Source organism: Haematobia irritans, chromosome 3, assembly GCF_050003625.1.
Source record: "Haematobia irritans isolate KBUSLIRL chromosome 3, ASM5000362v1, whole genome shotgun sequence".
NCBI classification, from domain to species: domain Eukaryota; kingdom Metazoa; phylum Arthropoda; class Insecta; order Diptera; family Muscidae; genus Haematobia; species Haematobia irritans.
Window position 1 is genome coordinate 210,257,689 of NC_134399.1, and position 26,592 is coordinate 210,284,280.

General features: G+C 32.3%; 3 protein-coding genes across 3 annotated transcripts; 1 reads left to right on the forward strand and 2 right to left on the reverse strand.

Annotated features, from left to right (window-relative positions):
* The first annotated feature begins 399 nt into the window (after positions 1–399).
* LOC142231894 (tRNA (34-2'-O)-methyltransferase regulator WDR6) lies at positions 400–5,541 on the forward strand. Its single transcript, XM_075302557.1, has 3 exons — positions 400–512; positions 566–1,282; positions 3,041–5,541. Exons 1-3 carry the CDS (start codon positions 437–439, stop codon positions 5,278–5,280), a joined length of 3,033 nt encoding a protein of 1,010 aa, XP_075158672.1. The 5' UTR covers positions 400–436; the 3' UTR covers positions 5,281–5,541.
* An 870-nt stretch (positions 5,542–6,411) lies between these two features.
* On the reverse strand, positions 6,412–7,191 carry LOC142231896 (ADP-ribosylation factor-like protein 2-binding protein). The gene is made up of 2 exons (XM_075302559.1): positions 6,791–7,191; positions 6,412–6,723 (listed from the first exon to the last, which is right to left on the reverse strand). Exons 1-2 carry the CDS (start codon positions 7,087–7,089, stop codon positions 6,549–6,551), a joined length of 474 nt encoding a protein of 157 aa, XP_075158674.1. The 5' UTR covers positions 7,090–7,191; the 3' UTR covers positions 6,412–6,548.
* A 3,233-nt stretch (positions 7,192–10,424) lies between these two features.
* Positions 10,425–14,092, reverse strand: LOC142231895 (uncharacterized protein C18orf19 homolog A). The gene is made up of 3 exons (XM_075302558.1): positions 13,472–14,092; positions 11,429–11,574; positions 10,425–11,357 (listed from the first exon to the last, which is right to left on the reverse strand). The coding sequence occupies exons 1-3, from the start codon at positions 13,963–13,965 to the stop codon at positions 11,179–11,181; spliced, it is 819 nt and encodes a 272-aa protein (XP_075158673.1). The 5' UTR covers positions 13,966–14,092; the 3' UTR covers positions 10,425–11,178.
* Positions 14,093–26,592: the final 12,500 nt, after the last annotated feature.

Here is a 26,592-nt window from a genome sequence, read left to right on the forward strand (position 1 = left end):
CGATAACACATTTACCGATTATTTAGCCATCGCCGGCAAGTCGTATAGATCCGACACACTGTAAGATTCTTTACAAACACCGACATTCCGTCCGGAATAACTGATAGTCTGTAAAGCGCATTAAAGCAATATTTTTAATTAATTGGCGGCTAATTTTGAGCCGAGATGAGTCGACGGAGGCTTCGACTGGCAAAAACTAGTCAGCGGCACTAAAATCGGCGGCGCGACTCGGAGGCTTTATTCTCTGATCGGATTCTCTGACGGCATGTCATTTCAAAAAGTTGTACAAATCAAATTGTAGTGTGAACGACGCATTAAAAATTATTGTCAATTTTTTCTGAAGTGGTAACGAACCGTTGGCTCTCTGCCACATTGCTAATGAACACAACTATGCCATGTGTTCAGCAGCTGTGCGATAAACAATAATAAAAAAAACATGGGTGGTCGCGTAGTGGAAACAATTGTTGATGGAATTGCCATTGAAATTCTAAATGAAAATTCAATAATTACAGGTAAATCAAATGTTTTAGTGACCACACAATATAATTTATACTTATTTATCTAGGAAAGGGGAATGAGTTGCATTTATATACGAAGGCTGAATATGATTTGGCCACCGACAAAAAGGTGCTGGACATAAAATTAACAAATAAAATTCATGGTATCCATAAACATAATAATGGCCAATTATTACTTGTTTATGGAGAAAAAGAATTTGTATTGCTAACAAAAGGAAAGGAACATGAGTTTGTTGAACTGTATAGAGCAACACTTAGTGATTGGATTAGCTGCGGCTGTTTTCTGAGTGATATGCAACAAGTCATCTTACTAACTGCTCACAGTGTAATTTTACGTTTTGACTACGATGTGAGGGAGAAAACATGTATCCTAGTGGAACGCTATTCTTGTACGGATAAATCGACTCTCTATTGTGCCCTACTACAAGGTTCCACATGGAACGATTTAGTTGTATTCGCTGGCAATGCTTTTGGTGAATTATTAATATGGCAGCCTTCACAAAATAATACTGACCCCACGATACCAGCTAAACCTAAAATATCTCCTTTATTACATCGTATATCAGCCCATAATGGAGTGATATTTTCCATTGATTATGATAAGATTTCGGGACGACTTATAACCACTAGTGATGATCGTGCTGTTAAATGGTGGAATGTAAGAATGAATGAAGAGCCTTTGTGGAATCATTGTATTTTGAAACCGGTGGCTAGTGGTTATGGCCATATATCCAGAGTTTTCAAAGGACGTATAATAAGAAATGGTAATTTACAGTGAATTTATTTCGAAACAATATTTTGGGTAAATAACTAAATCTTCGGTTAAAATTGTAGCAATTGTAGAGGGGGAAACAACCGATATTTTGAAATCTTTTTTTTTTTTTGTATCTCTTGACAAACAGAATGACGGAAGGCTGTTCAGGATTGGCTAGCATTCATTGTTTAGTCAGAAATTCACGATCACAGTCGGGGTGACTTTAAAACATCTTAAACTTGGACGCTCTGAAAACCGGACACTGAAATTTTGTAAAAATTTTGTTTCTATAGAAAATTTTGTGAAAATTTTATTTTATAGAAAATTGTGTCAAAATTTGATTTCTATAGAAAATCTTGTCAAAATTTTATTTCTATAGAAAATTTTGTCAAAATTTGATTTATATAGAAAATTTTGTCAAAATTTTATTTTTATAGAAACTTTTGTCAAAATTTTATCTTTATAGAAAATTTTGTCAAAATTTTATTTCTATAGAAAATTTTGTCAAAATTTTATTTCTATAACATTTTTTCAAAATTTTATTTCTATAGAAAATTTTGTCAAAATTTTATTTCTATAGAAAATGTTGTCAAAATTTTATTTCTATAGAAGACTTTGTCAAAATTTTATTTCTATAAAAATTTTCTCAAAATTTCATTTCTATAGAAAATTTTGTCAAAATTTTATTTCTGTAGAAAAATGTTATATAGGATAAGCTAGCATTCTTTGTTTAGGCTGAAATTCACTATGACAATGGAATGAATAGTCAAGATGACACTAAAACAAGGTACCGTGAAACCTCTTAAACTTGGACACTCTGAAATTTTGTCAAAATTTTATTTCTATAGAAAATTTTGTGAAAATTTTATTTCTATAGAAAATTTTGTGAAAATTTTATTTCTATAGAAAATTTTGTGAAAATTTTATTTCTATAGAAAATTTTGTGAAAATTTTATGTCTATAGAAAATTTTGTCAAAATTTTATTTCTATAGAAAATTTTATCAAAATTTTATGTCTATAGAAAATGTTTATATAGGATAGGCTAGCATTCTTCGTTTAGGCTGAAATTCACTATGACAATGGAATGAATAGTCAAGATGACACTAAAACAAGGTACCGTGAAACCTCTTAATCTTGGACACTCTGAAATTTTGTCAAAATTTTATTTCTATAGAAAATTTTGTGAAAATTTTATTTCTATAGAAAATTTTGTGAAAATTTTATGTCTATAGAAAATTTTGTCAAAATTTTATTTCTATAGAAAATTTTATCAAAATTTTATGCCTATAGAAAATTTTGTCAAAATTGTATTTCTATAGAAAATTTTGTCCAAATTTTGTTTTTTTTAGAAAATTTTGTCCAAATTTTATTTCTATAGATAATTTTGTCAACATTTTATTTCTATAGAAAATTTTGTCAAAATTTTATTTCTATAAAAAAAGTTGTCAAAATTTTATTTCTATAGAAAATTTTGTGAAAATTTTATTTCTATAGAAAATTTTGTCAAAATTTTATTTCTATAGAAAATTTTGTGAAAATTTTATTTCTATAGAAAATTTTGTCAACATTTTATTGCTATAGAAAATTTTGTCAAAATTTTATTTCTATAGAAAATTTTGTTAAAATTTTATTTCTATAGAAAATTGTGAAATGCCTCTTAGTCTCTCTCTCTCTCTTTGTTTGCCGGAGTATAATCAAAAGCTATTTCAAAAATCGGTTGTCACCTCTTCGAATGCTACAATTAATACCTCGTTTTGTCCTTTATAGGTTCAAACGTCTATGCCTTGAGTGTGGGTGAGGATTCATATTTTTGTTTATGGCGGAGTAATGGAGAATTGCTATTCAAAAGAAGACAACAATATGGAGCCACCATATGGAATTTTACATATGATGAAAAATCTAAAACCATATATACAATTGGATCACTGGGTAATATGGTTGCTTATGATTTATCCTATGAATTGGAAAGAGATACACAAACATCAAAGTCAGAGTTATTATTGCCACTGGTAAATGAAATGAATCCCAAAGAATATATAGCGAAAGTGAAATTTCTTAATGACGCAGATATTGTAGGAATAACAAATGAAAATCGTTTAATGAAATTCTCTTTGGAAGAAGGACAAGAAATCAGTGATAATTTTTCGAAATGGGAATTTGTGAAACTCGAAGGCATGAATTTCAAATGTACAGTAATGGAAATTTATGAAAATCGTATAGCTATATGTGGCTATAAACGTTTGCTGCTTATTGAATGGAATAAGGAAAAGCGATTATTTGAAAAGTTACTTGATGAAGAACTACTTGAAGGGGTTATACATGAGTGTATATTCTTTTCTCTGGAAGATTTTATTGTCTGTGATAGTAAAGGTAATTGTCTGTTGCATTTAGAATCACTAAATATGAAGAGAAAAGTGAAATTGCCTCAATGTAAAGAACCTTGGATAACAACAGCTCTACTTGTGAATAATGCTGAATATTTAATGGCTACCAATCGTTTGGGAAATCTTTTGCTTTATAAACTAAGCAATGATTTAGAAGAGTATGAATTATGCGATACCATAAAACATATCCATGGAAACTTGGGAGCTACACAGCTGCATGTTTTAAGTGATAGTAATAAGAAAGAAGCCTTAATACAATCTAGTGGCCATGATGGTTCCATAAAAATTTTCTCTATAGATTTTGAAAAAGCAAAAATGCAATTCTGTTCAAAGGAAATTGTTCCTTTATCCTGTGTGGAGTATATCTATAGAGGAAGCAACGATCAAGATTTATTTCTCGGTTTTAATGATAGTCACTTTGTGGTCTGGTCCAGAGATAGCGATGTTCTAATCAAACTGGATTGTGGTGGTGGACATAGATGTTGGCATTTTCGTATAAATCAGAAGGATAATGAAATTTTATTGATATTTATAAAAAACAAAAGGGTAAAATATCATCGAATGCCTCTCATTAATAAGGGATTATTGGCTCTACCTCAGCCGAAAAGATGGCATACTTCTCCCTGTAATACAGTTGATGCTCTAATTGGTGATAATAATGGGACAATAATTGTCTCCGCTGGTGATGATAATTTAATTAAAATACATTCATTTGCCCAGGATAATAATTTTATACTTCGTAAAGAACTGCACAATCATATATCGAATATTCGAAGTTTAAAACTCATGAAATTAAAAGATTCAAATGAATTTTTAATATTCTCTGGAGGTGGTCGAGCTCAACTATGTGTCTCCAAGGTCAATAGTCACAATTTCCATGTAGTGGAATTACAAAATTATACCCTTAAACCCATTGTCACAGAGGATATATCGTCTAGTCCAAAGCAATCGAACAATAAGAAATATAAATTTAATCCTGAAACACGTTTAATGTCTATAGATATCAAAGTGGTAGACAATAATGGTTCCTGTCAATTATTCATAGGTTGTTCCGATGGTTATATACGTTTGTTAAATTTCCAAATGTATTCATACGATTCAAATATTGAATTGGTATCACAATATTTTTGCAATAGATGTATATTACAAGTGAAATATATATCAGAATATGATCATATCTTAGCGGCCGATACAAAAGGTTCTATATACATTTTCAATACCAATCTTGAATTGATTCAAGGTCCTATCCGCATACAAGATGGTGGTATCAATGGCATTTCTACAAAATATGATTTAGCTAAAAATTCTCTGAAGATATTTAGTTCTGGTGATGATCAATTGATAACATACACTACACTGGACACCACTGGAGTTAAGCCTAAACAAAGTCATTTTTGGAAACTTCATACATCTCAAATATGTGCTGCTGTTATTTCTCCATGTGGCAATTATGGCTATACCAGCGGTGTAGATCAATGGCTATATAAATTGGATTTACAATCTGGAGAAATACTAGATAGCTTTTATTCCTGTGTAGCCGATATTAAAGGTATATGTCGACTCCACAATGAAATGTTTTTAATATATGGATGTGGCTTACAAATATTCGCTTTTACACAATGATTTTTGCTTTACAAATGGCATCAATATCAATAGCTTTATAAAATCGATTTAGAGTCTGGAGAAATATTGCTTGGCTCTTACTTGTGTGTGTGTGTGACCGATATTAAAAGTCTGTAGCAATTCTGTAATGAAATGTCTTGAATGATGTGGCTTACAAATATTTACTTTTACATAGTGATTTTTGTATATAATAATGTTGAATTTTTATGTATAGTTTTTAAAGAAATAAAAACAATTTTTTGCAACAAAAGACAAATAAAATTTTACTGTTTAACTTAGGCCTCGAATTTAAAATTGTTGAATACTTTAAGGTGCAAAAGTCGTTTTTGGAAATTTCATAGATCTCAAATTGTGCTGCTGTTATTTCTTCATGTGGCAATTATGTCTTTACATGAGGCATAAATCAATAACTTAATAATATAATATAGCTTATAAAATTTTCTATAGAAATAAAATTTTTAAAAAATTTTTTTGTAGAATTAAAATTTTGACAAATTTTTCTATAGAAATAAAATTTTGACAAAATTTTCTATAAAAATAAAATTTTGACAAAATTTTCCATAGAAATAAAATTTTGACAAAATTTTCCATAGAAATAAAATTTTGACAAAATTTTCTATAAAAATAAAATTTTGACAAAATATTCTATAGAAATAAAATTTTGACAAGATATTCTATAGAAATAAAATTTTGACAAAATATTCTATAGAAATAAAATTTTGACAAAATATTCTATAGAAATAAAATTTTGACAAAATATTCTATAGAAATAAAATTTTGACAAAATATTCTATAGAAATAAAATTTTGACAACATTTTCTCTAGAAATAACATTTTGACAAAATTTTCTATAGAAATAAAATTTTGACAAATTTTTCGATAGAAATAAAATTTTGACAAAATTATCTATAGAAATAAAATTTTGACAAAATTTTCTATAATAAAATTTTGACAAAATTTTCTATAGAATTTTGACAAAATTTTCTATAGAATTTTTTTTTCGAATTTATTCTAATAATTGGTTGATAGTTTTGCTGCAAGTACATCTCAAATAGTGCTGCTGTTATTTCTTCATGTGGCAATAGCTTCTTAATATAATACAGCTTTAGCTGCTTCTTCATTTGAAAGAAATTTTCTTACAAAATGTATACACAAAAATTTATTGGAGTAAACATAAAATGCCAAAGAAATTCTTGGAATCATTTAAAGGAATAAAAAATAATCTTAAATCATGGCGATTATACATAAATTTCGGCCAGAACAGTTTATCATCTCAAAGGAGTTATTAAAATGTCAAAATCCAACTGAGGCAAATTGCCCTCCTTTTTGTTTCGATAATCAAGCATTAATTCTTTGAATATTTGAAAATCACTAAAAGATTGTAAAAGTTCAAATATTTCCGATGTCTCAAAACCATAAGGATCTTCTCGGGTATTATAGGATCTAAAATTATTAAATGATATTAAACATCTCATCACTATTCCAACTTTTTTTCATATCAAATGCTTACTTCAATTCATCTGCAAACTTTTCCATATCAAAATTTTCCATTCTTTCACGTAATTCTTCCATTATGAAATTTTCAAATTTATTACAATACTCTTCGAATATATCCATATATTCTAATTTATTCTCTTCGGTATTTTCAAAATAGCTCCAATGCCGTTCTAGAAATTCTTCTTGCATTTTATGAAATTCTTCACCAAGGATAATATCTTCAATGTGACCAATAACTTCATCGAAAAAGACACTGCCAGAAGTTATGCCAACAATTTCTATGGGTATATTGTCCTCTTTGGGAGAATCCATATTTGCTTTTTTGAATTATAAGTTTTGCAGGTTTGATGGGGAATAAAATAGTGTGGTTAATTTCTTGATTTGTTTGACAACAAACTTCATGCCTAAGGATTGTTTTGTTGCCTTGACAACGTGAAAAATAATATGAAGAGTTGTATTTGATCAAAATACACTGTTTCCCAACAATTTATAACTAAATAGAATAAAATGTGCAATACGTCATATAAATAACGTTCACGCAAATTTGTTATTTTCGCAGGATTAAAAGCTGACATTGTCGCGTATCACTAAATTTATCGAAATAGTAAATTTTTCAAATTATTTTCCTCTGAAAATACATTTTCATAAAATTTCTAATAGAAATAAAATGTTGTTAAATTTCCTATACAGATAAATAAAACTAAAAATAGAAATAAAATTTCCAATAGAAATAAAATTTTGACAAAATTTTTTATAGAAATAAAAGTTTGCCAAAATTGCCAAAAGAAATAAAATTTTGACAAAATTTTCTATAGAAATAATATTTTGACAAAATTTCCTATAGAAATAACATTTTGACAAAATTTTTTATAGAAATAAAAGTTTCGACTAAATTTTCTATAGATATGAAATTTTGAAAAATTTCGTATACAAATGAAATTTTTACAAAATTTCGTATACAAATGAAATTTTTACAAAATTTCGTATACAAATGAAATTTTTACAAAATTTCTTATGGAAATAAAATTTTTAAAAAATTTCCTATAGAAATACAACTTTGACAATTTTCTATAGAAATAAAATTTTGACAAAATTTCCTATAGAAATAACATTTTGACAAAATTTTTTATAGACATAAATTTTGAAAACATTTCGTATACAAATAAAATTTTGACAAAATCTCTTATAGAAAAAAAATTTAAAAAAATTTCCTATAGAAATAAAATTTTGACAATTTTCTACAGAAATAAAATTTTGACAAAATTTTCTATAGAAATAAAATTTTGACAAAATTTTCTATAGAAATAAAATTTTGACAAAATTTTCTATAGCAATAAAATTTTGCCAAAATGTTCTATAGAACTAAAATTTTGACAAAATTTTTATAGAACTAAAATTTTGACAAAATTTTCTATAGAAATAAAATTTTGACAAAATTTTCAAAGGACAAATGACAAAATTTTCTATAGCAATAAAATTTTGCCAAAATTTTCTATAGCACTAAAATTTTGCCAAAATGTTCTATAGAACTAAAATTTTGACAAAATTTTCTATAGAAATAAAATATTGACAAAATTTTCAAAGGAAATAAAATTTTGAAAAAATTTCCTATAGAAATGAAATTTTGAGAAAATTTCCTATAGAAATAAAATTTTGACAAAATTTCCTATAGAACTGAAATTTTGACATTTTCTATAGGAATAAAATTTTGACAAAATTTTCTAGAGAAATAAAATTTTGACAAAATTTTCTAGAGAAATAAAATTTTGACAAAATTTTCTATAGCAATAAAATTTTGACAAAATTTTCTGTAGCAATAACATTTTGACAAAATTTTCTATAGAAATAAAATTTTGACAAAATTTTCTATAGAACTAAAATTTTGACAAAATTTTCTATAGAAATAAAATTTTGACAAAATTTTCTATAGAAATAAAATTTTGACAAAATTTTCTATAGAAATAAAATTTTAACAAAATTTTCAAAGGAAATAAAATTTTCTATATCAATAAAATTTTGACAAAATTTTCTATATCAGTAAAATTTTGACAAATTTTTCTATAGAAATAAAATTTTGACAAAATTTTCTATAGAAATAAAATTTTGGCGAAATTTTCTATAGACAATATTTTCTATAGAAATAAAATTTTGACAAAATTTTCTATAGAAATAAAATTTTGACAAAATTTTCTATAGAAATAACATTTTGACAAAATTTTCTGGAGAAATAAAATTTTGACAAAATTTTCTATATCAATAAAATTTTGACAAAATTTTCTATATCAGTAAAATTTTGACAAATTTTTCTATAGAAATAAAATTTTGACAAAATTTTCTATAGAAATGAAATTTTGACACAATTTTCTATAGAAATAGAATTTTGACAAAATTTTCTATAGTAATAAAATTTTCACAACATTTTTCTATGGAAATAAAATTTTGACGAAATTTTCTATAGAAAAAAATTATTGACCAAATGTCCTATAGAAATGAAATTTTGAGAAAATTTTCTATAGAAATGAAATTTTGACAAAAATGCCTATAGAAATAAAAATTTCACAAAATTTTCTATAGAAATAAAATTTTGAGAAATTTTTTTATAAAAATAAAATTTTGAGAAAAGTTTCTATAGGAATAAAATGAGAAAATTTTCTATAGAAATGAAATTTTGACAAAAATTCCTATAGAAATAAAAATTTCACAAAATTTTCTATAGAAATAAAATTTTGAGAAAATTTTTTATAAAAATAAAATTTTGAGAAAATTTTTTATAAAAATAAAATTTTGAGAAAAGTTTCTATAGGAATAAAATGTTGACAAAATTTTTTATACAAATAAAATTTTAACAAATTTTGAAAAAAAATTCTATAGAAATAAAATTTTGAAAAAAATTTCTAAAAAATAAAATTTTGACAAAATTTCCTATAGAAATAAAATTTTGAGAAAATTTTCTATAGAAATAAAATTTTGAGAAAATTTTCTATAGAAATAAAATTTTGACAAAAATTCCTATAGAAATGAAATTTTGACAAAATTTTCTATAGAACTGAAATTTTGGCAACATTTTGTATAGAACTGAAATTTTGAAAAAATTTCCTATAGAAATTACATTTTAACAAAATTTTCTAAAGAAATAAAATGGTGACAAAATTTTCTATAGAAATAAAATGTTGACACAATTGTCTATAGAAATAATGGTTTGCAAAATAAGATTTTTTGTTTGGTAGTTTTGTTAGTAAAATTTTCTTCAAAAATTTGTCTTGCAAAAAAATATTAATTTCCTTGAAAACTGCCAAAATTTCCAAATGTGCGTTTGAAAACTATTTTCCTTTTATTTCCGAAAAGGTGGTTATATATTGGCCACCTCCAAAAATTCAAAAATTTTATGAAAATTCTCAAAAAGTCTTAAATTGTGTATATACTCGTATCTTCTTAAATATGTAAATCCAAGACCGGAAGGAGATTAACCCTAGCTATAACACCAATTTTTTCTATATTATGAAATATTTACTTGTGCAAAATTTTTATTAAAATTCTCCAAAAATCCAAATTTTTATATGAAAAAGATTTTACAAAATCTAAAAAAAACAAGTTCAACAGATTAGACATATAATCCACTTTGAATAAAAATACAATAAACTGACCGCTTTATTTTTTACCAATTAACATCATTTCTAATGATTATTTGGAATTTTTATTTTAAACGCATATACATATATTAGGAATTTTGTGAATTTTACAAAATTTGATATTCATTAACCATGCTATAAATATTTTCTTTTAGATATTTTTTAATAACAAAATAACTTTTTTATGTGAAATGACATATAAAACTTAATAGGCTTTTAAAGACAATAAGCACAATAGGTCTATTTGGCTTCATACCTTCCCATTTTCACTCATACAGGAGCAAAATTTGAGTTTAATGGGAGTTTTGAAGTTAAGGCTAAAACATACTTTGTAAGCATTGCTAAAGTTCTTATTTCGTTTTATATTTTTTTTGGTACAGTTCAATATAGATGGGTGTATAAAAAATAAAAAATATATATTTTCCCAACTAATTGAAAGAACAAAAAACAAAACTCATTCATTGTGTGATAGAAAACAAAACATAAAATATTCAAGGTTTTTGTACATAGCCTAATTGATAACATGGGGTAGGAAAATCGGGTTACACATATATGAGGAGAGGGTGGAGGGGGCTTTTTCTTTGAAAAAAATATATATATTGGTGGTTTATAGGGAAACAAAATGATGTCCTTCGTTCGTTATTATAATACGCTCGTTTGTTATCATCTATTAACCATTTACATTATGAATAGTAGAATCTTAATCTCCCTTTTTAGACACCACAAATCTTAACAATCTATTTGCCTTCAATTTGCGGTGTAAGGTGTATAATCATTTTTGTTCATGCGGTTGCTGTGGTTCATTTGAAGATGCTGCCTTGTCTTTGCTAGCCTTATCGGCGGCTCGTTGTGCCTTTTTGTCTTCATACATTTTCAAAAATTGAGCCTTTGTGGGCATTGGTTTAATGTGACCTTGTTGTACAAGATATTTAATGGATATCGTTGTACCACCTGTAATATAAAATTAGTATGGGATTATTGAATGAAAAACTATTCTTATTTGAGATGGAAACAAGCCTTACCAAGTGTGACAGCATAACGTAGAGGAGTTGCAACTTTATAACATAAATATGCGATGGCCCAATGACCCAAACTTGATCCTTGAACTTTTTCAATGATTGTTTCACTCAAATGTAAATATTGAAGTACGGCTGGTACATCGACTCCACTGCAAGGTATAAGAAAAGGTTATTATAAAATGATGCCAAGATGGGATGATATCGCCAAATTTATATCTCAAACTTGAGCTAAATATGTCGAAAACTAAATAAAAACAAGTAAGGAGTCATTTCAATACCATATCGAATCCGTCAAATGTGTTGGGTGTATATAGAGGTTTTTTTCCCAAATACATACATTTAAATCTGATTCGATATGGATAAAATTTTTTAGACTTCTACAAAATATAATTATACACCCATGTTCCGATATCCACTTCAATACCACTTCCACTATTCACGTCAAATCCACGAACGTGAAAATTTGGTGTTCTTAATTCCACGCTCTTTTTTGAACTTTTCTGTAACCAGCTGGGTTGCACAAATCACCCAAAAATTCACTAAGGCGGAAATCAAAATAAGTGAAATCAATACACTTATTATAATTTATTTTTTTTTAATTAAAAATGACGCAGTTTTAATAAAACTCGTGTATTAAATAGAAAACATTTCAAATTTTTTGCGCGAGTACTTTTTTTAACCGGAAATACACCCATCTTGGACATAATTCAACTTTCACCAAGACTTTTGCAAGTGAATTGATTTCACGAAAATTCCGGTGAAAGTGGATTGTAGGACACGAAAATCGTGGAATTACAATTTTGGGCTCAGAGGTTATATGACTGTAAATCGTGCGAAGGGTATATATGGGAGCTACATCTAAATCTGAACTGACTTCAACCAATTTCGGCACACTTTACGATACTATCGATTGCACTTCTTGTGCAAAATTGAAAGCAAATCAGCAGGAAAATCTGGCTTCTGGGCCCATATTACTAGATATCAGGCGAAAGATATATATAGAGCTATATCTAAATTTGAACCGATTTCAACCGAATTCGGCACGCATAGCAATAATATTAATTGTACTACCTGTGCAAATATTCAAGTAAATCAGACGAAAGATATATATGGGAGGTATATCTAAAACTAAACCGATATCAATCGAAATTGGCATATATGTTATATCAAGAACGGTAATATATGAACCCATTTCAACCAAATTCGGCACACTTTACGACACTATCGATTGCACTCTTTGTGCAAAATTTAAAGCAAATTGGAATGAAATTCTGGCTTCTGGGGCCATATTAGTAGATATCGGGCGAAATTTATATATGTGAGCTATATCTAAAACTGAAGGTTTCTATTCTGACCCAAAGCACATACTTGTATCAAATTTTAAGTCGATTAGACTAAAATTGCGACCGAGACTTTGATCACAAAAATGTGATCACAGACAGACGGACATGACGAGTCGATTCAGGGGCCGGCCCTGGGCAATATTGTCAGAGACATCATATATCTATCTCGTCTCCTTCTGGGTATGCATTAACTTATAATACCCTGTTCCACAGTGTGGCGCAGGGTATAAAGACATTCCATCCCAAGTTTAAGGCCGATTAATTTGCTTATTTCATATGATTTGTAAAATAAGTCGCAATATTTGTATATATTGAAGGAATATTTGGAAATAGAACCTTAACTTATAATACCCTGTTCCACAGTGTGGCGTGGGGTATAAAGACATTCCATCCCAAGTTTAAGGCCGATTAATTTGCTTATTTCATATGATTTGTAAAATAAGTCGCAATATTTTTGGAATATTTGGAAATAGAACCTTATTTTTAGATCATCTTAGGAATGTAAAAGTCACGCTCTAAAAAACCAAATTGTCAATGTCCAAGACTTTCCAAGGCCAAAATCCTTTAAAAAGCAATGAAACACAACGAATTATTTCTAATTGTTCACCCTTCATTCGTCAATGAAGCATGATTAATATGTAAATATTAAACATATAACTAAGCCCCATTACCCAAGTATTATATTCAGGCTGTTCGTACTCACCTTTGCGATAAGTAATAAAATCCAATTAACCATCCGGCCGATGTGACAACATGCACAGGAATTAAGACATACCAATACATCTTATACATTAATTTAAATTTGGCAAATAATCCCAAATTTGAGGCTTCACCGAAGATATCATCTGTTGTTGCTACACTGCTCTTCTGTTTAGTGTCCGATTTATTAGTTTGATCTGGACATTGTTTTGTGCTGAATTCTCGTCGGCTGGAATATAACAATGATTGGTGACAATTCAACGTAGTTGCAGGCCATAACACTTGTCCTTGTGGCAATATGGAGATCTGTGGAAAAAGTTTACTCTCCCCCTGTTTCGATGGTCGACTAATATTGCCGGTATTGGTGTTACGTATGAATATCGCTGCTGTTGCACGTTTTAGATTGGTTATTTCATTTTGTTTCAATTGCTTTTGGACCAAGTAAATGCAATTACTTTCACGTTTGACAGTATTTGCCAAGAACCTTAACGTGTTCATTTTGTCGTCCGCTTGGATGTTAGTGATACAGCCGTTTCTTTGTAGTTTTTGGATGTCTTTCACGAAAACTGGTGTTTATTTCATGATTATTTTGCAATAATACACTTTAGGAATCAATGAACAACTGATTTTGACAGTTTGTGTCACAATGTTGCCACATTCATTCAATCACATAAAGTTGCCAGATACTTCAAGGGGATGTACTATACAGTACTGTAAGTACTATACAGTATAGTATGTACTGTAAGCTTATTGGAAAAGTTTTAAATTTTTAAAATTTTCTCTGTGCGCTCTTCTGGCAGAACGTTTTACAAGAAGTATGGAAAGGGTGTTTTTCTAGAAACTTGCTGATTTGAAATTTAAATATAATACATGCCAAATTATGAAATGGGAAAAAATGTTTTTTTTTGTAGATAATTTCTTGTCATTTAACTTTTAAATACAATTTCGGGCATAGGGCTCGCACAAAGGTCATTCTGGGGGACCAATTTTCGCCTACCAATCATTTGAAGTCGTATTTCAGCAATGACACATTGAATATTGGTTTCCAAAGGGTCACTCGTTGCTGGTTTATCCTCGTAAACCACCCTGCCAACATTTTTTGAATTTGACGGCGCTTCTGAGAATCCCCACCACGTCAAAAACAATCATATACGACATCCAAAACCCGTCGGAAAAGCGCCGTCACTATTGAGAAGTTGTACCACGCCAAATTACTACAAACAATCACATGAGTGCAATTATTAGGTGCCTTTTTTAATAAATTTAGAACGACGCCAATAAGAGCCCCTTCAAACAATCAGAAAAAGTGCATTTTAAGATAGTTGTAAAAGAATCATTGTGGTCAAGTACAACACGATTGTTTAGATGTTTTTTAATTAGATTAAACAATTATAAACATAACATTTATTTATTTTATTTTATTTTTTTCATCATGTAATTTGAAGCCACTTAGCGGCCAGTTTATATAAATTACAACGGACTACTAACTATGAATAAAGTACAAATCAAGTTATGACAATGTGAGAACATATGCGTGTATATAATAAATATAAATATACCACTATCACAACACATTTACTATAATTTTTTCATTAATAATAGAATGGTGTTGAGTTACAAGTGGCAAGTTACATGTTGCAGCGTCTATCAGTCAGTGTTTTTTCACCAATATACCTTTTACAATTTTAAACGAAATAACTATGTTTTCAGCATTTCATTATCGTTTTTATTTAAATAAATTATAAGAAGCTAATTGCGCTTTGTGTTTCACGAAATATAAAATGGTTCTTGTAACAATAGTGATGGCAAAATACTTTCATGTACATTTCATACGATTCCCCCATCACAGTTGGCGATTGTTGCAGTGTCACTTACGAGTCTGTGGTAGCGATGAGGATGAAATGGAACTTTGAAATGCTGGCAGGGCAATGACCTCAGGTATACCAAAAACAACTAATCGATTGGCGTCAAATCACAGAACGCGGAGGCCAATTCACAGGTATATTTCTCGAAATAATGTTGTCGTTGAAATGTTCTTTCGATAAGTACATTGTTTCGTCCGCAGTATTACAACCCTGCCAACATTTTTTGAATTTTAATTTTTATTCAAATTAATAAACATCTAAACATTCGTACTTTACTTGCCCACAATGATTCTTTTAAAACTGTCTTAAAATACACTTTGTCTAACATTTTGAAAGGGCTCTTATTGGCGTATTTCTGAATGTATTCATAACGGCACCTAATAATTGCACTCATGCGATACTTTCTTGTAGTAACTTGGCCTGGTACAACTTCTCAATAGTGACGGCACTTTTGCGACGAGTTTTGGATATCGTATACGACTGTTTTCGACGTGGTGGGGATTCTTAGTGAAAAATTGTCGACATTGCAAATGGAATAAAGTGATATTTTTCCTAACATGCTGTCTCGATCGAGGATAAACACGCTGTCTGATAGCCTGGTATATTTCGTATGTTTAAGAAACTTCGCACAAAAAGTCGCATGTCGCCATCTCTTCATAAATGCCTAGTTTATATTAGAGCTCAACAGAAGCGGGTTTTTTTGGCCGAAGTTCGGCAAAAAGCAATAATCGGCCGATGCCGATTATTTTCCTCAAATTTGTGATTAAATAAATTTATTGTGTTTTAGTTCAATATAATACTACGTTCGCACACGAAATCTCGCTATTTAGAACCAAAATCTCTTTACAAATCTCAAGTGTTCGGACTGGCAAAATAACGAGATTTCGTAGATTTGAGGATTTAACAGCTGTTTGTAAATATATCAATATAAACACAAACCCGTATGTGTACCAAAGACTATTAATAAAGAAGACATGAAATGGGCTTTGATAGTGTTAGTACTAGAAAACAGAGATTAATATCATACTTGTTGGAAAAGCGCTCCGAACTTACTGGTTTGATGCAGACAATTTTTATTTAGCTATTTTCTCTAACATTTCACGCAAATTTCTGTGTCGGTTGCACTAAATTATTAATAAAATGTTTCACAAAGTGTTTTTGTTCGTTTAAGAGTTAAAAAAATTGCTAAAATAAGCGAATTAAGTTTTGTTACGAATGCAAAATGAAAAGAGAAACCGAAAAAAAGTTGCAACGTCTCATGGAACATGTATGATATTAATCTCTGTTTTTTCAAGAAAAAGAGGAAGAGCAAGCTGATCTCATGTCTTCTTTATTAATAGTCTTTGATGTGTACACGTACACACACATTCATCTACAAGGAAAATAGGGGCAGGGTTGCAAAACGCGCATTTTTAGTACTAAAACCACAGTTGTACAAGGCAGTATAGGGGGTTTTGAAAGAGATTTTGTTGAAATCCTCTACGAGCCAGCTGATATTTGCCTATTGCAAATCTACTGATATCTAGGAGGATTTTGGCCAAAATCCTCGTTTACGAGGACTTCTTGTCTAGTGCGAACGTAGTATTAGAATGTTTTTTTTTTCAACAAATGCATAAATACAACAATAAAAGGTAATTCAGTCCAGTAGTTTGATATAATAATGACAACAAAGGATTTTTTATAATTTTTTTACGTTTTATTTGTACTGGGTGTTTTGACTGAGACAAATTCAAATTCACTTGGACAATTCAATATGAAATAAATTATTCGAAAAGCTTCGGTTTCGGTTAATCGGCCTCTTGACGCCGAAGGCCGATTATCGATTTTTGGTCGAGTGCCGATGCTCCGGGCGAGCTCTAGTTTATATAAGAAAAGAATCAGTAGATAATCGCCTCTATAGTGAATTATTATACTCTCTTATTCCTGAGAGGAATTTCAAACCTTCTGTTCGAAGAATCAGCGGAAATTGCAACGAATGTAAAATAAATCGCATCGGAGTAGACACACTAATCCCAGAGACGGAGAAATCAATCCTCGGATTAATAAAGAGAGTCGATAGAAAACTTTAACTTGTTAACCACTGTAAAAAACCTATAGAACCTCTCAAAAGAAATAGAAGCATTTATGACGTATTTGAGGACGTGACGAGGAAGTTTTCCAAGCGGCAATGTAAAGGGTATCAAAGTGATCCCATGGACACCTTATAATTTACCTCAGACGAATTTACAACTAATGACAGTTAGACAGTTCGTTTACCGATTTGTCAACTCTCACTAGTATCCAAAACACACTTGAGGATCTTACTCAGCATAAGGCGCCTTCCAAGCTGGCCCCTGGGACGACTTCAGCTGTCGAAGACCGTCTATACGGCCAGTCGTGCCATATTGTTTCCGAAGACAGTTCCAAACACCAGGAATGTGTTTTTTGAGAAATAAGTCATCTCCGATATTAAATACCTCGGGCGGTATTCCCGTTTCCTTTTTATTCAGCTGTGTTACTACAATGGTCACATTAATCTGATTCAACACCATCTATAGATTAGGTTAGGTATGGTGGCAACCCGATATTTCAGGCTCACTTATACTATTCAGTCCATTGTGATACCACAGTGGTGAGCTTCTGTCTTATCACTGATGCGCTTTACAGACTATCAGTTATTCCGGACGATAGTGCTCGTGTCGAACATATCCCATATATTGCACATTATAAGTTAAGTCCGAAGGCATAATCGATACTGCTGCATGTTTACGGGATCGATAACACATTTACCGATTATTTAGTCATCGCCGACAAGTCGAATCGATCCGACCACTGTAAGATTCTTTGCAAACACCGACATTCGTCCGGAATAACTGATAGTCTGTAAAGCGCATGAGTGTTGCCCGGTTCTATGACAAGGGACCCCCTTTTTATAGCCGAGTCCGAAAGGCGTTCCACATTGCAGTGAAACCTCTTAGAGAAGCTGTGAAACACACAGAAATGTCAACAGGATTACTGAGGTGGGATAATCCACCGCTGGAAAACTTTTTGGTGTTTGGTCGAAACTGGATTTGAACCCAATACCCTGTGTATGCAAAACGGGCATGCTAACCATTGCACCACGGTGGCTCCATGGTCATCTTTCGTTTGTGAAGTCGAAAAGGTGGGTATGATAGTTGACTCTTCGGTAGAACTTCGGGGTTTCATTTTAGTCCTTCGTCTTCACATTTCGCAATTCCTTCGAAAATGTTTTCTCTATTCTACTATTAGATTTATGAACACTTTATCTTTATGAAGCAATTAATTTTGTTTCTCGTCATTTGAATCTGCTACTGCTACCCGGCACTATGAATGCGTATCCGGTCCAACGTTCTTGAAACTTAGAGGGTCAACAACATTAGTGTACCCGTATTCTTTTTAATTACGTCACAAAATATAGTTGGTGCAAATATTTTCCTTTCAGCATTTCGAAATTTGCATTGTAGTGCTTGCGTATTAAAATTGTGTCATTCAATTAACCACGTTCATGAGCACACCATCATTCTACGTCATACCTTCATAATAAAACTCTGAAATTTTCTATTCCCAATATTCTCACATCATATCGCTGTAGTGCCAAAAAAAAAAAAATCCAATAATTTATTTACTCAAATAATCTCATAATGTTTACATTGAATTTGAATGTTTGCCGCATATGAAATGGTTTTAGCTGGCATCTGTTTGTTCTGTTTTGCCCCTGCGGTAAGAATGTAATTAGGAATGGAAATATACATAGATATACCTACTATGTAGATCTCTCTTTCTAAGGAAAAAGAAATGAATTAATGGAATATTATCCGCTCCGTTTGATTTTCATTACCAGGTGAGGAGAGCGGTATGGATTAACCATTTCCATATGGTTGTAATGGCAACTAACACTTCCATTCCATTGAAAATTTATTTATTTATTCAATCCAATATCATAGCTATTGATTTTTAGAGGATTCAAAAATACATCTTTTTCAACCAAATGATGAACAACAGTGGTACGAAGTGGATTACAAGGGTGGTCCGATGACTTCCTCATTCGATTTTTGTGCCTATTGGGTTTCTTTATTAGGAAGTCGCATGAGGCCGATAGGTGGGAGAAGTCTAAATTCCGTCCCTTAATTCCGAAAAATGCAATCCATCACTAACACCCGTCGACATCAGTTTCATATCGGAACAAGTGTGATCTAATGGAATACAGTAAGCTTTCCAGCCTATTATATCCAAAATATAACATCGCCCAGACAAAGATTCTATTGAAAAAGTCCCTTGTTTAAAAAAGATTTATTGCTCCGAATCAGTGTGCATTCTCTAGAATTTTACTCATTATCGAAATACTTAGTTTGTTTAGTTCTTGTCTCATCAATGCAATAAGTATTCTGATGTAAACCACATTTCTTTTAGTTTCACTTTTGATTTTGGCATATTCTATTTGCCGAATATCAAGATACTTGTATGGAATTGATATCCCAGTTGACCATGACTTCCACACTATATAAAGGGTGATTTGTTAAGAGCTTGATAACTTTTTTAAAAAAAAAACGCATAAAATTTGCAAAATCTCATCGGTTCTTTATTTGAAACGTTAGATTGATCCATGACATTTACTTTTTGAAGATAATTTCATTTAAATGTTGACCGCGGCTGCGTCTTAGGTGGTCCATTCGGAAAGTCCAATTTTGGGCAACTTTTTCGAGCATTTCGGCCGGAATAGCCCGAATTTCTTCGGAAATGTTGTCTTCCAAAGCTGGAATAGTTGCTGGCTTATTTCTGTAGACTTTAGACTTGACGTAGCCCCACAAAAAATAGTCTAAAGGCGTCAAATCGCATGATCTTGGTGGCCAACTTACCGGTCCATTTCTTGAGATGAATTGTTCTCCGAAGTTTTCCCTCAAAATGGCCATAGAATCGCGAGCTGTGTGGCATGTAGCGCCATCTTGTTGAAACCACATGTCAACCAAGTTCAGTTCTTCCATTTTTGGCAACAAAAAGTTTGTTAGCATCGAACGATAGCGATCGCCATTCACCGTAACGTTGCGTCCAACAGCATCTTTGAAAAAATACGGTCCAATGATTCCACCAGCGTACAAACCACACCAAACAGTGCATTTTTCGGGATGCATGGGCAGTTCTTGAACGGCTTCTGGTTGCTCTTCACTCCAAATGCGGCAATTTTGCTTATTTACGTAGCCATTCAACCAGAAATGATCCTCATCGCTGAACAAAATTTGTCGATAAAAAAGCGGATTTTCTGCCAACTTTTCTAGGGCCCATTCACTGAAAATTCGACGTTGTGGCAGATCGTTCGGCTATTCATGATGAAATGTCAAAGCATACTGAGCATCTTTCTCTTTGACACCATGTCTGAAATCCCACGTGATCTGTCAAATACTAATGCATGAAAATCCTAACCTCAAAAGAATCACCCTTTACATAAATTGAAGCTCGCATCATTGAATCTTGACGGGCACTTGTCATTTAACATTTAAATATAATTTGGGGCATATGGCTACTGCGACTATTTTGCACAAAGGTCATTCTGAAGGTCCAATTTTCGACCACCTTTTCAAGCATTTGTGGACGTTTTTCAGCAATAACACGTTGAATATTGGCTTCCAAAGCGTCAATCGTCGTTGCTGGTTTATCCACGTAAACCAATGACTTCAGTTATCCCCACAAAAATTAATTGAGTGGCGTCAAATCACACGAACGCTGAGGCCAATTCACCGATCCATTTCTCGAACTAATGTTTTCGTTGAAATGTTCTTTCTACAAGTGGCATCATCCTGTTGAAACCACATTTCGTTTACATCCATATCTTGAAGTTTTGGCAACAAAAATTCATTAATCATAATTCACGTCCTTTCTCATGTTTAAAGAAATAAAGACCGATGATTCCACCAGCAATATTTTCTCTGTACGCACTCTTCTCATTGTTTTAGGTGGCCTGGCATCCCCAAGATTGAATATATAACGAAATTTTGTAATTACGTTCTTTATGGTGATCTCAGACGGACGACTATGTGCACCATAAAATTCACTGTTTTTGCAAATAAATTTCCACGATTTGAAAGCGTTGTTCTGGAGTTAACCTATTCATGGCGATTTGCCAAATAATAATGAGAGGAGAGGTCACTTTAAACTGCCAAACCAGCTGTCAGAATACGAAGTGATTCATATTAAAAAAAATACGATTTATTTTGATTCCATAACCTCTGAAAGTCTATCTTTCAGTACATAATCGCGACTCCATTATTATTTCCCTTTATGCCCGAGAGTATTGGACGAGTATTGTAATATTTGTTACAATCAATTGATTTTTCAAATACTTCTCGGCGATCCCCCAAATGAAGTATTTGCCATAGCGGATTTTATGAAAAAGAGCATGAAAAAATTGGGAGTTTCGTCAGATTATTTAAATTTCATACGAGAAAAGGAAACAGCAAAAGAGATATGAAGCAGTTTATAAAACTTGTTTTGAATTGTCTAGCAGCTTTCTAGCAGAAGCAGTGGGAATCGCATCAAATGCGCCGAGATTCTTCGGATTAGGCCTACTGATCCCAAAATCAGGGAACTCAATCTTAAGATCAATATTCGAATACAAGCCGAATGCGTGGTTATACAATTTGAACTTGTTAACCACTGTAAGAAAACCTATCGAACCTTCAAGAAGGAAAAGCTAAGTTCTGCTAAGACATCTTTGGCAACGTGACGAGGAAGTTTTCAAGTTTTGTCTCTTAGACAATGGACACCTCAAAACTTACCTCAGCCAAATTTAAAACTGTCAATAACATTCGCTTGTCGATTCAGATACTGGTAATGGAAACACATGAGTCACTACTCCTTCCAAACCAAATTGAGAAGTTTGCCTTTTACATGGTTAGTAATACCAATTTTTTTCCGAGGACATTCGCAAAAATTCAATTAATCGGTGAAGAAACGATTAATTGTGTATTTGGAAGCTTGTCGTACGTATGTGAAATTTATAGTTAAGAAGTCACAACTATTCCACCAATGAAATTCGGACGATTGTACAATCATTGCTGGGCCTCTTATTGATGACATCTGATATGCCTACCTCACACGTCGTTGTCTCTGTTACTAAGGATCAAATCAGTAGAAACGAGACCTATCGCACGGTCGCCATCAATGCTGTCCTTATTCCCTCTTCATCGATCAAGTGGTCAATTGAATATATTTCTCTCCTGATATCGAACCGGATGGGCTTGGCTCGTTCATATGGGTTCCTCCTGAATGTGGTATGGTTTGTGTGGTTTACACCTCTGCACTTTATCAGGGGTTGGTGGGTAAAGAGGTCGTGTTGTTGCCTCACCGAGGGCATTTTGGTTGCACGCTGCAGATGCTATATATTCTGGTGTGTTGGTGTAACATGAAGTGACAATCCGCAACGCAGTATTTTGCACCGTTTGAAGATTTCTCCATTGGCTATGGGTAATACTGGGACTCCAAACGGGGGCCACATAATCGATTAAAGGCGACCAATAGGACTTTTGAATGGTCTCTTTATCTTTTCCCCCAAAGCCCTCAGGATCTTGGTTCTACTCCCAACGTTTTTACCAACTATTTCCGTATGTGGAGATGCTTGCCACGAGTGTGGATATCAAGCTCCAGCTTCACTTCTGTAGTCCACGATGTGAAAATAGTTGCCGTCGTTTTGGAGCAGAAAGTTTCAGATTCGTGCTGACGAGGAAATCCCTAAGTGTAGGGAGGTAGTCAATTATTTTCACCTCAAACTCCTTGATGTAACTATGGAACAGTCATCTGCATAGGTTATCAGATGAACATCTGCTGGTGGAAGAGGAGCTCCTGCCACGAAAACGTTAAAAAGGAGGCACATTACACCGCAAGAGGTACATCCTGTTTATTCTTCCTGTGCGAAAATGTCTTTCCTCCCAATTCCGCAGAAGACTGTCTGCCAATATATCTTAATATTATTAAGGAAAGAAGTTTCCATCTCCTAAGATGGTGGTGTGGTTGGATGTATTAAATGCTTTAAACAAGTCGAATGCTATAAGAATGGAACGTTTATGCGAACACTTACTATCCAATCCCTCTGCAATGTTGGTTGTTAATTCAAATAAGGCAGTGGTCGTTCTCCTGCCCAAGCAAAAACCATAGCTTCCAGAATCTTCGTGACGGGGAAGGAAGGGTAATTGGTCGATACGAGTGGGGTCGATTCCTGCTTCGACCGAAAACCAAAAAGTTTTTTTCAGCGGTGGATTATCCCATCCCAATAATGCTGGTGATATTTCTGAGTGTTTCAAAGCTTCTCTAAGTGGTTTCACTGCAATGTGGAACGCCGTTCGGACTCGACTATAAAAATGAAGCCCTTTGTCATTGAGCTAAATATGAAATCGGGCAGCACTCAGTGATAAGAGAGAAGTTCACCACTGTGGTATCACATTGGATTGAATAGTCTAAGTGAGTCTGATACATCGGGCTGCCATCTTACCTAACCTAACCTAACATTGAAGGTATGAGCCAGAAACCTAGCGGTATGTCATTGTGTTAAACATGGATTCGGGCAGCACTAAGTGATAAGAGAGAAGTTCACCACCGTGGTATTACTGAATAGTCTAAGTGAGCTTGAGTATGTTAGGCTCAATAAGTATGGCTGCCACTGTACCTAACCTAACCTAATGCGAATACGGATTAACATGCATTTCTATTAAAACACTTTCGTTGGGTTTTATTCAATCTTCTATAGACCACTTCTATTATAAAATATTAAGAATTTCTAATCGATATTTTGGACAATTGGGTTTCTTTTGTACCTTGGATGCGTAAACGTATTAAGTGGTTGGTTTTCCTGTTCTATGTATGGAATATAATCTTTCGGTTTTTATGGGGAAATTTGTTACAACGGAAATGAAACGATCTACTCTCGAATCTAATCACTTTGGTAATAATAGATTTTGTTTATTTGGAAAGAGGTACCTAATAAAAAGTGGAATTCATGAAAGAATAAACAAATGATTTTCCTTTCTTTGCAAGAAAAACTATTTACACTTGAAATAACATGTGCAAAGTAATTATTTCAATTACAATTGATTTTGGAAATACTCAGCCTGGTGAAAGTGGATAACATAGGAAGAAATAATATAGATAATGGACGTATACGAAAATTAAAATATTACGGTTGGACAAATTTTCATGGCTACATAGAAAGACTGTTTAAAAGTCTTACCACTACTGCAAAAAAATGTGTCATATATATTTCAGTTGCTACTATTTGTTTTGCTAAAATATGGCAACTACATATGGCCTTTGACAATTCGATGTAATGTGCTATGGTCTAACGGGACTCATGAATCTAAAACAAAAGAAAACAATACAGGGTGGCTAATCACGGCATTCGATATCGAATTCATAATCGTATCGAGAAAATTGCCGATACGATTAAAAGTTTGGATCACGGCATTCAATCGAAATTTGATGCAATTTCTCTGTGATTGCCAACAAAAAACGAAGCAGAACAAAATGAAATGACAAAATTAAGTTACCGGCACAAAATAGAATGTAGAAAAATACATATGTTTTTGAAGATTTCAAAGTAAATTGTATTACATTATATCTTATCTCTTTTTACATTCCTCCGAATTCCTTCCTAATTGGAGGATGAGATGAATATAAAAAAAGTATATACGGCCGTAAGTTCGGCCAGGCCGAATCTTATGTACCCTCCACCATGGATTGCGTAGAAACTTCTACGAAAGACTGTCATCCACAAATTTCAACTCACATGGTTGTTAAATATCATATACTACCACCACGTACCAAATTTCAACCAGATCGGATGAATTTTGCTTCTCCAAAAGGCACCGGAGGTCAAATCTTGGATCGGTTTATATGGGATCTATATATTATTATGGACTGATAGGAACCAATTCCTGCGTGGTTGTTGGATACCCTATATTAACATCACGTACCAAATTTCAACCGAATGGGAAGAATTTTGCTCTTCCAAGGTGCTCCGGAGGTAAAATCTGGCGATCGGTTTATATGAGGCCTATATATAATTATGGACCGATATCGATCAATTTTTGCATGGGTGTTTGAGACCATATATTAACATCACGTACCAAATTTCAACTGAATCAGATGAATTTTGGTCTTCCAAGAGGCTCCGTAGGTCAAATCTGGTGATCGGTTTATATGGGGCCTATATATAATAATGGACCGATATAGACCATGGACCATATACTAACCATATACTAACACCATGTACCAAATTTCAGTCGGATCGGATGAAATTTGCTTCTCTTAGAGGCTCCGCAAGCCAAATCGGGGGATCGGTTTATATGGGGGCTATATATAATTATGGACCGATGTGAGCCAATTTTTGCATGGTTGTTAGAGACCATATACTAACACTATGTACCAAATTTCAGCCGGATCGGATGAAATTTGCTTCTCTTAGAGGCTCCGCAAGCCAAATCGGGGGATCGGTTTATATGGGGGCTATATATAATTATGGACCGATATCGACAAATTTTTGCATGGTTGTTAGAGACCATATACTTACACCATGTACCAAATTTCAGCCGGATCGGATGAAAATTGTTGCTCTTAGAGGCTCTGCAAGCCAAATCGGGGGATCGGTTTATATGGGGGCTATATATAATTATGAATCGATGTGGACCAATTTTTGCATGGTTGTTAGAGACCATATACTAACACCATGTACCAAATTTCAGCCGGATCGGATGAAATTTGCTTCTCTTAGAGGTCTCGCAAGCCAAATTTGAGGGTCCGTTTATATAGGGGCTATACGTAAAAGTGGACCGATATGGCCCATTTGCAATACCATCCGACCTACATCAATAACAACTACTTGTGCCAAGTTTCAAGTCGATAGCTTGTGTCGTTCGGAAGTTAGCGTGATTTCAACAGACGGACGGACATGCTCAGATCGACTCAGAATTTCACCACGACCCAGAATATATATACTTTATGGGGTCTTAGAGCAATATTTCGATGTGCTACAAACGGAATGACAAAGTTAATATACCCCCCATCCTATGGTGGAGGGTATAATAATTCGGCGACAAATAAGGAATAAAAGTGCACATTGTTATTGGTGTAAGTGCATGTGTTTGAAATGGTGTGCAATGTTAGAAAGTCACCTTTTTGCAGGCTTAATGGAAGATTTTTTTATTTATTTATTTCAAAAATTTTCCGTAATACAAAGCCTATAAGGCCAATTAATTTATATTACTTATAACAAATCCTG